The sequence below is a fragment of the Schistocerca cancellata genome, chromosome 2 (genome assembly GCF_023864275.1).
Source record: "Schistocerca cancellata isolate TAMUIC-IGC-003103 chromosome 2, iqSchCanc2.1, whole genome shotgun sequence".
NCBI lineage: Eukaryota > Metazoa > Arthropoda > Insecta > Orthoptera > Acrididae > Schistocerca > Schistocerca cancellata.
The window spans coordinates 685,815,542-685,831,418 of NC_064627.1; the positions used below are offsets into that span (position 1 = coordinate 685,815,542).

Sequence of the window (15,877 nt, forward strand, 5' to 3'; positions counted from 1 at the left end):
AAGTGTGACACTGAGATGAAGAGGCTGGCACAGGGGAGGAATTCATGGTTGGCCACAGCCAATCAGTCAGAAGACTGGCGGCTCAAAAATCATTGGAAAACAGCCTACACTGAAACATTTCATATCCTACAGTTATGATGCCAGGTGTACTAACAAGCAAGGTGACACAGAGGTTAAGGGAGATGGATTTTGGAGGTGTGCATTCAAATACCTATTCATATTTAGGTTTTCTATGATTTTTTTCTAAATTACTTTAGACAAGTACTGGGATGGTTCCTTTGAAACAGGTGTGGTGAACTTCTTTCCTCATTTTTTTCATTCTAAAATTCTGTCTCTAATGGCCTCATGGTCATTAGTTGAATCTTAACCCATAGTTCTCCATTCCTTTTTTCATTCCAAGATGTACTATATATGTATGAAATTTGCAGGTGATTGGTGTAAAGCTCACAGGCAAACTAAAGGGATGGGCTTCACCTAAAGATGTCATTTTGAAAGTCGCTGGAATTCTTACTGTTAAGGGAGGTACAGGTGCTATTATGGAGTACTATGGTCCTGGAGTTGATTCCATTTCATGTGCTGGTAAGTAAGGTGTGTACAGTGTAGGTAACACCTTTAAAAATGAAGCTAGATTGAACTTTCACATGTGGTAATTAAGAACTGTAAAATGTTCTTTGACTATTGATAAATTTGTAGCAAGACATTACTGTACATGAAATCTGTCATTTATATTCAGTGATTATGTAAAGGTAAAATAATATTTAGCTTTTGAGCAGTCTTTACAGCAGGCCCATTGAATAAAATGTGTACAGGCTTCCAGCTGCATCAAATTGTTAAAATCCCACAACCTTTTCATCAAGCACTCCTTAGACATAGTCAAGTGGAATGACTGCAGAGGAGCTGTTCATATGCCCTTATATATCCTAGCTGCATGCTGTGACATAAGTGGTGTCCCCCGTATTCCCATATAAGGGCATATGTAGACTCTGCATTTGATGTGACCACTTAGCCTCCCTATGAGTGAATCCCACACTGTTCTCAGTTGCAAGCCACCATATGTATTAAGGGTAGGAGAGGCTCTGTCCCCGCCGCAGCCACAGTGGTCCACAACCCCACGACGACTACTGCAGTCCACTTCACCCCTCCGCCGCCCCACACCGAACCCAGGATTATTGTGCGGTGCAGCCCCCGGTGGACCCCCCAGGGAACATCTCACACCAGACGAGTGTAGCCCCTATGTTTGCGTGGTAGAGTAATGGTGGTGTATGCGTATGTGGAGAACTTGTTTGCACAGCAATCACCAACATAGTGTAACTGAGGAGGAACAAGGGGAACCAGCCCACATTCGCCGAAGCAGATGGAAAACTGCCTAAAAATCATCCACAGACTGGCCGGTTAACTGGACCTCGACACAAATCCGATGGACGGATTCGTACCGGGGACCAGGTGCTTCTTCCTGCCTGGAAAGCCGTGCGTTAGGCCTCATGACCAACCGAGCGGGCTAGTATAGGTGGTAATATCTCTCATGCTCCTTCCAATATTGTTCTACAGTGTGTACTGTTTGGCCAATGAAGGACTGGCCACAATCAAATGGTATCTTGTAGCCTCCAGGTATTCCGAGACCTGTCAGTCTTTAACTGACCTCAGTAACCGTCATATTTTTTTATGGAGGCCAGAAGATTAATTTGATTTTGTGTCTTTTTAGCAGCCAGCTTATCTTGCGTGACCTAAAACCACAGAACAGCAAAAAAAGCAAGTTTCTTTTACTGCTCAATGTTGGTGTTTTTATTGTAATTCTTGTTTAAGATCACTTAATTTATTTGGTGATTGTTGCAGCCGTTGTACCTGAAACGCTGCATGTGAGGAGTGGGTTATAAGCATGTCTTACCATTATTGCACAATATGTCAGTGTTTGTACCACAATAAGCTTCTGTGCTGTTTTACGATGGAGTGCAAGTACAGATTGGTGTGTACGTTTTCTCTAGGCACAGTGGTGTTTGCGATGGACGAGAAAATTGAGGAAGTGAAATGTATCATCCATTTCTGGCACTATCCTCAAAATCCTCCACAAAAAGGTTTGTAATAGCTGGAGCTAATAGGCTTCCTGTCCCAATGCTGTTCATCTGATCATAATGCTGACTAATGTACAGAAAATAAGACGACATAAGAAGTGCCTAAATAGCTTGACCATGTCAGTTTCAAAGAAGTGAGATATTAGGTCAAAAGAGTCTTTGGTAGGCACATTAATAAACAGTGGTGGATACTATGAGGCAGAATGGCATCTTATCCTTGTGAATCTTGGTAGAGCCTAAGCAGTAGGTGGTCTGGGTGGTTGAGGGAATGATGAGCGCTTAAGAAGCTCAAATGCCTTTTTCATAATTCTCAGTGTTCGGTTGCATGGAGCTTCCATTAAGTAACTTCATCCAGTTGTGCTCAGATCTTTATATTGTAGTCTGCATGCTCCATAATTAGGGCTGCATTGCCCTTATCAGCGGAAAGAACTACAATGCTTGCATAGTGTATGCATGCCATTACGCTCAGCCCTGGTCATTTTTGGTGCTGGTGCTAGCAAATTCAATAAAATAGCCTTCTTGATGCATAGCTTCCCCAGATATTTAAAGCTGCACCACATTTCTCTCTGTACATGTATGTAATGTACAACTGTGGAGTCTTGCAGTGGCAACATCGAATAAAATAATTGGGTTATCGTCATATATGAGGCATGCATTGACTTTGTGTGTTCGACGCGCCCGCTTCAACATCACTCTTGTTGGATCTCAAGCATCGCTGAGCTGCAGGCCACCACCTCTGTTAAGGATGTTGTCCTTCATTCTTTAATAACACCATCCTAGAAGCTTTTAGTGCAAGCCATGATACAAGTTTTATCAAATTTTACTGGTGATCAATTTTTGATGCATGCTCAACTAAAGTTGATTTTTCAAGCTAGAGTAGGCAATAAAACATCCCATGCTCCTTGTATTATTCTGTAGTGCCTGCTGTTTGTCCAATGTAAGACTGGCCACACTCAGAACACCTGGGTTCTACGAGACACTTCGTGATCATGACCACTCCTATGTCGGACAAATAGTGCACACTGTAGAACAATGCCACATTTGGCACATTTTGTGGATATTATTAACCCTGCTTCACTAATTGGCATTACAAATCAAGTGATTCTTGTGACCATGTTACGTTAATAGCATTTTATGTTGTACTTGTGAATGGAGGCAGTATACAGAAGGTGTTAATGTTTGTTTTTAGTTGGTTGATATGAATGTCTCTACAGAAAAACTTGATAGAACCACACTGCACTTTTGTGCTGTGTGAGATTGTTCTAAGTTAATCATTGTGATATTTATGAAGGTTAAAACTGTATTCTATAGTGACTACACTACATCTTTAAGTCTTGAACCTTGGGCCAACAGTTTTGTCAAGTATGTGCTGTGTGTTGCAGCTATGGCAAACAACTGTTAAGAAATACTCATTTTTGTGTCTGCCTTGCTATTCAGTACATGTCAACAAATACTCTTTGTTGTATGCACTTTGTTATTCAATACATGCCTCCAATGCTGTCATAACCAGGCTTCCATTTCACCAATGAATTGGACAACAAGGTTGGATGTAATTTCTGTGCATTGGAACATGAGTAGCAAAATTACTAATTGCAAAGAATACACACTACTAAGAGTCTGCCTGGAAATGAAGTACCTTCACCTCTAAACTGAACAGTAAAGTGGTGTGTCTAGTGAGTGGTAGTCAGTCATTGTTCCATCCCCTCAGAGTAAAAAACTGTCTATTTATCTCAAAGAAGCAGCAGTAAAACTGACAAAATCCCTGAGAGGCAATGCAGTCAGAACAGCCTCTTCCTTCCAGAATTCTGTCTGAAAATGGCTAAGAACTAGCCTGGAGAGCACTTTGTCCACTGGTTCTGATACCTTATCACAGAATTCTTCCTGCCTTATAAAGGGAGAAAAATTCCTTTGATTGATGATGTCTGTGACATATCCCCACATAGTCTGTCCATTTTTTCTCTCTCTCATACCTAGTGATAGAGGAACTGGGATTTTGAGAAAAACTTGATCATGTCCATGTCATACATTTTTATTGTAAGAATGTTTTGAGCAAATAACTTAAATTGACAATATTCTCAAATATTTGCGAAATCACAGCATTTGTTTTGTTATCAACATTTCTTCCACCTAAAAGCTCTGTTTTTCTTGCATACTATTTTGTACACAGGGCAGACACAAATAAAAAAAACACAGTGTTATAATTAGGAATCTTCAAACCATTTTTTACTAAAAAAAAGACTCTTCAAGCTGCTTTTTCTTCATTAACACTGTTCTCTGAAGTTAGGTTCATGTACAGGGGATAATACACAAATGGGAAGCGTATCTAAGGCAACTGTTTCTTAGTATTATTCAGCTTTGCCTGTGTTACACTTTCTGTTTCTGGATACATCATTACAGGCTCTGCCACTGTTGAGAGGAAAGGACCACCCATCTTCTAGCTAGCACCGCCCACAAATTTTCAATCTTCAATGCCAACCACGTATTATTTGAATTTCATAAGACATTGAATAGACACATTCTATAGGAATTAAGAGCCATCCACATATTATCTGAATTTCTTAGACATTGAATACACACATTCCATAGGAATTAAGAGCTATTTTATTTTCTGTCCATTCTGTCAACTCACTCAGCAAGTAACACATTTTCATTCTCGCCAGCTGAAATAATTTACTCATCTTCATTTTTGATGGTAGTTCCCTCCAGTTTTCCGGCAGATAAATATGATGTTTTTATAGTGCTTTCTCATTGTCAGTAACATGCTCATCATTTCTTACAAAATGTATCTCTTGTTCTTATGAAATATTGTTCGAAAATCCCTGCCCATTTGCTAACAAGATAACATATACTACAGCAATTTTGAAATTCCTGTTTCATCTGTCACAGTTTTTGGAATATATTAGATAACTCTTTATGCCTTAGGTGATTCTTGTTTTACGGGCATTAAGCCATTCTCAAAGTGCTGATATATCGTTTCCACATGCTGGAGGCATCATGAGAGGCTATAAAGACTCAAAATAACAGCCTTAAACTACAATTTCAGCAAGCTGAACTAATTATTTCCACCTAAAGGTTGGTTCCTGATGTCATCACACCACTCACCAAGTTCATGAAGTCAGCTGACATGTGTTATGGAACTTGTAGTGGAGAAGAGTTGGTGCTATTTGCTTTATTTAACATTAAGGCCCACAAGTTGTGTAATTTCAGTCCTCTTCCTTTTCTGTTAAAGTTGTTTTTGCACTTTTGAATTTCTGTGACCCCTCCGTACATCCTAATATAGTAATGATTAAAATCAAGAATGCAAGTACTGGCCACAGAGGCCTGCACTGTGTGACAAAACACCCTTACAATATTATTCAGTTTCTCACAATTGTATCCAGCTATGCATGAAATGAAAGGAAATGTCATGTGGCTAGGGCCTCCAATCGGGTAGACCGGCCGCCTAGTGCAAGTCATTTAGGTGACGTCACTTCAGCAACTTGCGTGTTGATTGGAATGAGATGATGATGATGAGGACAACCCAACACCCAGCCCCTGAGCACAGAAAATCTGTGACCCAGCCAGAAATCCAACCTGGGCCCCTTGGTATGACAGTCCATCGCACTGACCACTTAGCTATCGGGGCAGACAGCTATACATGATCCCACTTCAATGCTTCCTCTCATGCCATATAAGCATTTTAGCCTTCATGCCCCCACAAGAGCACAAATTTCAAGATTATACACATGTAATTGTCTACAGCTGTCAGTCAAGTTTTTTTTTTTTAGAAAAGCCCTGTTCTTTGCATTTCCAAGGCTCTCCCATGATGCCTGCACTTACTGCAGACACAACTCATGAGTAATTTTCAATTTTCACTTTGACCTTCATTGCAGTCTGATTATCAATTTTCAGTGTAATGTATTTGGTCTTTTCTGGTATATGTAAATACAGAAATCTTCATTAAAACCTTGACTGTAGTTCCTTTCCTTTTTGGACTGAAGCTGAGATGTATATAATGAGCCAAATGCTAATGATAAGTGCAACATATTTCTCGATAAATTTATATCCCTTTTTTAACATATTGCCCCCTCCCCCCAAAAAATACTAACTGTAACACCAAACAGTTTTCTAAGAAACCTTGGATTACTACAGGTATTAAAGTGCCTTCAGAAAGAAAAAGAAAATTATATGAAACAGAAACAATTAGTACAAACCCAGAAGTAATTTTACACTATAAAAATTATTGTAACATACTGAGAAAAGTTGTCAGAAAATCAAAAAATATGTATATTAGAGATGAAATTAACAACTTTGGCAATAAAATCAGATCAATATGGAATGTTGTTAGAAGAGAGACAGGAAAAGTAACCAATGGGGTAGGTAATATTACTATTAAAGAGAATGAGACCATCTTAACCAACAGCACAAAAGTAGCTAATGTGTTACCATTTCTTAAGTTTAGGTGGAAAAATGGGTGAAAATAGTTCAAAAGAAAAAGCCAAACGTTACATGGAAGAGTCAGTTTTGAGAAATCCTTGTCAGATTCATTTTCATCTAACAACCTCTTGTGAAATAAGAAAAATCATGAAATCTTTGAAAAATAAATGTTTTGTCAGAGTAGATGACATCTCTAACAATATATTAGAACAATGTGGAGCAGTTACAGCAGATGTTCTGAGTCACATCTGTAATGCATCACTAACTCATGGTATTTTCCCAGAGAGGTTAAAATATGCCATTTTCAACTCTCTCTACAGAAAAGGGGACATCACAGATGTCAACAATTACCAGCCAGTATCCTTGCTTACAGCATTTTCAAAAATTGTTGGGGAAGTTATGTACTCAAGAGTGGTTGCCATCTCAACAGTAATGGGATACTTAGTAAATCACAGTTTGGATCTCAAAAATGCTGTCCTACTGAAACAGTAATATATAGTTTCACTGCCTATATAATAGTCTTTAAATAGTAAAATGTCACCAATAAAAATTTTCTGTGACTTATCGAAAGCATTTGATTGTGTGAACCAAGACATAATGTTACAGGAATTACGATTCTACGGTATAAATGGAACAGCATATGGGTGGTTTAAGTCATATCTACAGAACATGAAGCAAAAGGTTTCTTTTTACAGTTTAAGTAATTTAAGAAAGTTTTCCACTTCATCTAACTGGGGTAAAAGAACATTACATGTTCCACAGGATTCGGTCATGGGTCCCCTTCTGTTCTTGATATATATGAATGACCTCCCTTCTTATCTGAAACAAGAAACTAAACTGACACTGTTTGCTGATGATACAAGCATCATTATTAATCCAATAAAAGAAACTCTGAAAGAAAATGATGCAAATAATGTCTTTGGAAAAGTTATTGATTGGTTTTCTGCAAATGAAAAAATACGGTACATCCAATTTTCTACTGCAGGAGTACAGTTCCTTCAATAAACATAACTCAGCAACAGAAGTCAGTAGCCAGGGTAGAGAATACTAAGTTTTTTGGTGTACGTATAGATGAGAATCTTAATTGGAAAATTCGTATTTTGGATCTCCTAAAGTGACTAGATCCAGCAACTTTTGCAATCAGAATAATTGCTAATTTTGAGGATATAGAAATTATCAAGCTAACATACTTACCATACTTTCACTCTCTGATGTCATACGGAATAATATTTTGGGATAACTCAACACTTGGGCAAAAAATATTCACTGCTCAAAAGAAAGTGGTTAGAATAATGTATGGGGCTCATAGTTGCAAATCTAGTAGGCAGCTCTTTAAAAGGTTAGGAATCTTGCAACAGCCTCACAGCACATTTACTCAGTAATAAAATTTGTTCTCAACAACATGGACAAGTTTAAAAACAACAGTGACATTCATGATTATAATACCAGAGGAAAGAACGACTTACACTATTCTCTACCTAACCTCTCTTTGGTGCAGAAAGGAGTAAAATATGCTGCTGTAAAACTTTTCGATAAATTACCAGATGAAATAACATGTCTGACAGGCAGCAGTAACAGTTTCAAACATAAATTAAAATCATGTCTCCTTGATAACTCCTTCCTTACCGTAGATGAATTATTGAATAGGAATACATAAATCTATAGGTATGAAATATGCAGTTTGTGCCATTTAAGAGAATGGGGTAGATAATAAAGATTTTAAGCATTAAAAAAAAACAGAAGAAGAAGAAAAAAAACCACCTTGATTTGTGTGTGCATTTCTTATGCACTTGACACATTCCACAACATAATAGTTACCGTGAGATTGTAAAATGGAACATGTAACTAACTCTCTTTCTGTGCAAAAAAATAAATACAGATCACCTTGATATGAAGCAATATGCTGAGATTATCCTCATATCCCATTACATATAAATTTTAACTTATTCTTGGACTATACAAACATGCAATTCACTGTTGTGTTTTTATTGATATTCATCATCTGCAGAACCTGCATATAGTATATTGGTTTACTGACCTGTCAGTCATGTTCTTTGGTAGTCTTCTTCTTCTTTCTCTTATTCACAAAGTTCATTTGTTGATTGCAAGGAGCCTTAAATGATTCTTATGTAAATGTACATAACATCATTAGAATTGATCCTGATTTTTATGCATATTTTTATAACTGTCTGTCATGATGATGATCAAATGTGTAGTATTCTTCACTCTTCACATTTTTCATACACTAGGTCAGCAAACTCATATAGACTTCAAGTAGTGTGACAACATTTAACATGTGGCATTAATACCTTGTCTACACACAATAATTCTTCCATAATGTATATAGATAGTGCAATACTATCTTGGCATAGACTGATTGCATGGAACTTTACATTACTGATTTTTAAACACAGACTGTGTTGTGACAGTGCCACGACATTTAACAGTGCCGCCATGACAGTACGCGAAAACGGCGATAGAGGCGCTCCGCAACTCGGCTTAGCGCGGGAGCGCCACCTAGCTACGAACGGCGCCGGCCGCATGTCATGGCACGGCAGTCGAATAAGTGATACTGAGTTGTTATCATGTAACCAGCTATTGTTTCTAAGTGAGTGTGTTTGAATATCCACGCAATTATTGGTGATTAAAGGTTATTGGAACTTCATCTGACCACTACTGGGTGCAGACTGCCTGTGGCTTTGTTTCACAACATCTATTTAAAGATGCCTGTAACAGCATACTGTTTTCAAAACATAGAGTTTCACATCAGGCAGAGACAATATTTGGATTAACAATTAGCTTAGTGTCCTTAAATCAATATAAATTATTGTCCAGGGAATGGAATTTACAAAAGTTTGCAAATAATTTTCCAGAAACTCAAATTTTCTAATTGAAATATTTCAATAATTAAAATGTTGTTTCAGAAAAATCACATTTTTTAATCAGAAAAATGAGGGCATGTCTCTTAAATATTGACATAAAATTCAGTTGTTGCAGTGATGGCAGTGCCTCGTTCATCCTCCAAAAAATAAGGACCTACCACTGCAAAAATACAGCACTGCACACCATAGGATAATTTTGGTACTGTATAATGGAAGCTGGTGAAGAGGAGCATTGAAGCCTTGAGTCTGCCTGAGTTATGCTTATTCATGTAACCAGTTAAATGAAAATGGGCTTCATTGGGCATTCAAAGACTTTGAGTGAAGTTTGCATGATCACTCATATTTGACAACACTTATTCTCAAATTTGCAGGTGCAGAACACAGTCATTAGGACTCAGGTGTCACATAAGGTGAATTTTAAATGGATGAAAGAGAAATTTATGAACCGTTCTTTGAATAGTAAGACATATGAGCTGCAATGACAAGGCAAGGTATTGCAGGAAACAACAGGGACTCCTTTCAGTGGGAGTCTGTGTGGCATTGATATTTTCAGTGGTGCATACAAACCATATAACCCCATTATGCTTTCTACAGAGTTGAACCAGTCTCTTCAAATTCTGAACCCTTGTTGTGATTGCATATAATAACAGAACTTGACCATCAGGCAGGATGTGACAGTGCTGTTGAAACTCTCAGTGTGCAGCAGTCAAACTGTCACAGGGTTGGTAAATCATGTGTACAGTGACTGTTGCTTTGCACTCCACCAATGCTCCATGGTAATGAAATGCCTGTAATTGTTGCACAATTTGACTCCTTTCTTATGTTTCTGCTACTGCTGCAGGGCTGCCAGTACAAACCTCCTTTCATTTTTCTTTGCACCACCTTGTAGTGATGTGAGTTATTGTTAGTTGAGATTTATAAGTGGTCAATTTTTTGTTTTAGCTCTAAAGTTGAGCTCAGTTGATAACGAAACTAGATTTGCCATCATAACATTGAACAATGTGGGCAGCTGAGCAGATGAGTTGTGAAATTTTGAAATGATACATATGTCATTCTATCTAACATTTTGGAGCTATGAAAGACTGCAAAGTTAAGCAAGAATATGCAGAGTCTACAGTCCATAAATGGTTAAACTGGTGCTGGTTTATGTTTGCACAAAGCCTGTTGAGATGGCTTATCACTGAAGGCTCCAGAACTGGAAATATCAAGAATCTTTATGTTTCAAATATTAAGTAGAGACATGGGGGCTGTGATAAAATTTTAGAGATAATGAAAATTATGTAACCTTACATATGAATGAAAATGTTGACAGTTCAAAGAAGTATAGTACTTACTTTCATTTTACACTGTGAGTCAACAAATCTTTGATCTTGGTGACTCTCAGGGTGAGCTGAACTATTGTTAAAGCCTTATACTAACAGCTGAGTATGTCTGTGGCATCAGAAAGATTTTTTTGTGTCTTTGTTGATTGAATATGCTAGTTAATCTTTTCAAAAGTACAACTTGCTATTTCACTAATTTCATTTGTCTAGTCATAACATTGACCAGATTTTTTATTTATTTATTGACTGACTATTTGTATTTCAAAACCAGAATCATTGGGAAAGATGAAATGATGTTTAATATTTTGGTCACTGAGAATCATCAATATACTAGTATTTTATTTCTGAGTCATTAGTAATGTGCCCTTCGACACTTCACTATTTTTTTTTATCTCTTCACTCCAGAAGAGTATTGTTCTCATTATGTTATTCAGTCTGAAGGCTGATTTGATGCAGTTTTCCATGCTAGTCTATCCTGTGCAAACCTCATCATCTCTGCAAAGCTATTGCAACCTACATCCATTTGAATCTTCTTACTGTTTTCAAACCATGGGCTCCCTCTACAGTATTTACCTTTACCATTTCTGTTCATTAGCAAAACGATGTTTCCTTGATGTGTCAGAATACATCCTGTCAACTTATCCATTCTTATAGAAAGTATTATTATTTCAAAAATATTTTCTTTTCTGAGTTATCATTGAGTATGTAATTATTTAGTTAGTTGACAGGTTTAACACTTTTATCTGTTTGAACTGTTGTTCTGCATTTTTGTTTATGATCTCTCTGTAAAGATCAGCTCTTTATATCATCTTGAACATTGTTACAGGTATGGCCACAATCTGTAACATGGGTGCTGAAATTGGTGCAACAACATCAATTTTCCCATACAATAAACGCATGAAAGACTATTTGTTAGCTACAAATAGAAAGGAAATTGCTGAAGAAGCAGACAAATATGCTAAGACACTATTTACGGCAGACCCTGGAGCTCCTTATGACCAGGTATAACTTTCGCCTGCCTCTGTGTGTGTGTGTGTGTGTCAGACACGTGTGCTTGTACACACACACATACACAGTGACTTGATACAAGTCCTTTATGCATGTAGGTTTCCCATTAATATCACCAAATTTAGCTTTCTGTGATTTCTTTAAATTGTTTAAGGTAAATGCTGTGATGGTTCCTTTGGTAGAATGCATCTGATTTTCTTCCTAATCCTTCCCTATTCCAAACCTGTGCTCCTTCAATTAAAACTCAATATCATAGTGCTTGAAGGTAGTTGTAGAAGTGGAAGAATGTTGTGGGTGGGAATACACTGAACGAAATCGTGTTCTGTTCCTTGATGAGTAGTAATAAGCACTGAGTCAGACAGCTTGCACATTTCTTTCGGGAGGGGGTGTCCTCGTCGTTCTAGGTCTTCCCCAGTTGCGAGTCATAGGCTGGAATGTTCCGTACTCCCTAAGACGCCGATCAATTGCTTCGAGCGTCTTCCTGTTGGGACACCTTCATTCTGGAAATCTGTCTCGATACAATGTACTGCGCCATGGCTGTTGCCCCATGCTAATCCATACATCAAATGGGCATCTGCCAACTCCGCATATGTAAACATTGCACTGACTGCAAAACCACGTTCGTGATGAACACTAACCTGTTGATGCTACTTACTGATGTGCTTGTTGCTAGTACTGTAGAGCAATGAGTCACATGTTAACACAAGCACCGAAGTCAACATTACCTTCCTTCAATTGGGCCAACTGGCGGTGAATCGAGGAAGTACAGTACATACTGACGAAACTAAAATGAGCTCTAACATGGAAATTAAGCGTTTCCGGACACATGTCAACATAACATCTTTTCTTTATTTGTGTGTGAGGAATGTTTCCTGAAAGTTTGGCCGTACCTTTTTGTAACACCCTGTATAGGTGTCTCCAGAAGAGGGAGGAGAGGGGGATCAAGAGAGGGAATTTGCTCCCTCCTGGAATCTGAATAAAGGACTTTTATTCATTACAGCATTTTCATGTATTTCTAGCAATGATTGTTTGCTGCTTTACTAAACTGCAGATTACAGAATTGTTCTCTTGAGATCTTCTTGAACACCGTTGCTTGCTGCCCAGCGCGACACGCAATCTGACGAATTCTGCTGTCCAGTTGGCATGGCTGCACACTACTGTAACAAATTTCAGATGAGGATTGCATTGGTTCAGATGTCCAGGTCAGTTCCATTAATGAATTGAGGGTATTTATGGGAGATTTCCCATGTTTGTATAGTCGTATGCTGACCCTAGGCTACAGTTTCCATGACCAACCAAAAAAATATAGCTTTCAAAAAAAAAAATTTGCTTAACTTTACTAACTTTAAAGAATACAGAGAATGAAAGTAATGGAATAAATTCATTAACTTGATCAGGTGTGAAGCTTTGTTTACAAACAATGTGTTGTAGATTCCATCAAAGTCAAATAAGCTTTTATAAAGTTTATTCCCCGTCCTTTCACTTCCAAGAATATTCATCTGCGATATTTATTGGTTATTATTTTTGCCAATATTCAGCAGGCTTTGCTCAATCATTATTGTTTCTTCCCCCCCCCCCCCCCCCCCCCCCCTCCCCCCTTTCAACCTGATAGTTCGGAAACTTTGATATATTGCAGCTTTATGTCATAACTCATTGGATACCATGGATTTAATAGTAATAGGATGTAATTTCAAATCACTGGATCAAAAAGGTTGCATCCAGATTCATATTAGATGTATTTTGTCATGTATAATATTGTTATATGCTTACCATATGCCGATGTGCAGTGGCCTCTTCAGGCCAGACATGGAGGTGTGTGCTGTTTAATTATGCATGCTCAGTGTATAGGGTTACAACACTCCTTCCCCCATGGGGACAAATGTTCATGATGTTGTCATCAGAAGGGGATGATTGTTGAAGTAGGAGTAGGAGTAGGAGTAGGAGTAGGAGTTCTGCTGTCAACTGGAGCATACGGTCTGAAATGGTACAGCTGTGGACCAGCACAGCACCTTCACCCACAAGAGACTGTAAGGGAGCACCAATGTGAAGGTGCCAAATCCATGTCTGGGTAGTCTCTCAGCAATGGAGCCAGCAGAGAAGAGAGAGGCAGCATAGGGGCTGCAGAGATGGAGGCAACCCCATGCTAACCATAACCACCCTGGCCAGTGGCAGCAGCACCAAAAATGAAGACAGCACAGGGGCTAGAGGGGACACAGACTGCACTGTGGGGGTCGGTGCATATGGTGGAGGTGGTGGTGCAGTCTCCAGTGTGTAGTTGGTCACACATGAGCAGAGCTGGTCATAGTGTCATGACACCAAACCATCGGAGGTGCACATGACACAGAGACAGTGGCCTCAGCAGTGATGGGTGACCACTGTTATCCACAACAGGGCACTGGCTGAACCCACAGGCCCAGATGGCAGACCCCAGACAGTGCCACTGCAAGGCAGGTGCTGGCAGGTAGTCAGGCATCGGCCAGAGCAGATGAAGCAGTGTACAGGATGGCAGCCATGAAAAACCTCTGCTGTGCTATGGTTGCCAACTGGGGTGAATGTGTACGAGCTCAACAACCTATTGATGGTTTCCTCAGGAGGAGATTACATGATATATTCTTACATCTGAGTTTTTAAAGTATGGAATAGCTGCTCCACCTCACAACTTGACTGAAGATGAAATGGAGGAGGAGTCGTAACATGCTGGATGCCACCCTTTGCACAAAACTCTTAAAATCTGGAGATACAAATTGTGCACCATTTTTTTTCTGTCATGAGCATATATGACAATCCTTCAAAGAGAAAAGTCTTGGCAGAGGCCATGAATGGGATGGATTGGCAATGAACCATATAAAGAAATTCTGAAAAAGCATCAACTACTACAAGCCAAAAAAGTTAAGGAAAGGACCCATAAAATCAGCATGAATACGCCACCCAGGGATGCTGAGGGATGGGCCATGGGGTGCCACTAACTGGGTGGCGCACTGTGGGCAGTCTGACACAACATGTGTGACCTCATTGTCAATACTCAGCCAAAACAAATGGTGGTAGACCAGCAATTTTGTCCAGGTGGAGAAGGCACATGTTATCCCACTGCAGAGCAGTGGGGATCACAACCCTGGGTCCCAACTCTTCAGTAGCCAACAGTAACACACCATCAAGAACAGAAAGGCAGTGGAGGAGAGCATAATAATCATGCAAGGGATCTGATGCCTGTCCCAGTGGTTTGTCTGGCCAGTTGTGGCACTATGCTGTGCGGTGGAAATGAAACACACAGTTAAAGCTCCACAAAAACAGCCCAGAGTTGCAGGCGATGGGCTGCTTTAACCAGTAAATTAAATTTAGAACCGTAGAGGAAAACATGAACACTTTTTGAGTGCACATGCCTGATTCAGGGTTTCAGAAGTGTATGCAATAGGACATTTGGAACCATCCACTTATTTGTGCACAGGAATGGTCACGAGACCATATTGGGAGGCATATGTTAGCCTGGTTGAAAGGTAACCAAGCAAAGAGATGAGTGTAATTTTAACTTCAGAAGGGTAAAAGCATGCTCATAGCTGGGTGACCAGTGAAAAGGAACACCCTTATGTAAGAGCGCATGAATTGGCTGAGCCACTGTGGTCACATCAGGAAGAAATTTATGGTAGCATGTATTCTTTCTGAGAATGGCCTGCAATTCCTAGATGTTGGTAGGATGTGGCAAAGCCGTAATGGCATCAACAGACTGGTGTAAAGGCTTGATGCCAACATGTGAGACTTCAAAACCGAGATAGATGATAAATGGCTGAAAAAATTGTGATTTGTCCAAGTTACATTTCAACCTGGCAGCCTGCAGCTCTGTGAACAAGGCACGAATGTTCCGCAAGTGTCCTTCTTTTGAGAAGCTGGAGACTACAGTATTATCCAGATAGTTAATGTACCTCAGAATGGAAGCTGTGAGCTGTTCCAAAAATCATTGGAAAATAGTAGGGGTTCTAGCAATGCTGAACGGAAGGCATTGGTATTGGTATAATCCAAAGAAGCATTCACTACTGAGGATATGTCTGGAATTATCATCCACAGGTATTTATGGTAGTTGCATGTAGGGAAAAGCCGTGCTATGACTTGGTCCTAATGGGGTAAGGCATACATGTCAATAGTAGACTTTGAATTTACAGATTTTTTAAAATCACCACAAAGCTGA

At 39.2% G+C, this 15,877-nt stretch overlaps 1 protein-coding gene across 1 annotated transcript in view; it reads left to right on the forward strand.

Annotated features, from left to right (window-relative positions):
* LOC126162428 (aconitate hydratase, mitochondrial-like) overlaps window positions 1-15,877 on the forward strand; it is a 171,195-nt gene that overhangs the window by 82,741 nt on the left and 72,577 nt on the right. The window contains exons 6-7 of the mRNA XM_049918930.1: window positions 429-579; window positions 11,516-11,691. Of these exons, the coding sequence (XP_049774887.1) occupies window positions 429-579; window positions 11,516-11,691 (327 nt within the window). The remainder of the gene's footprint in view (window positions 1-428; window positions 580-11,515; window positions 11,692-15,877) is intronic.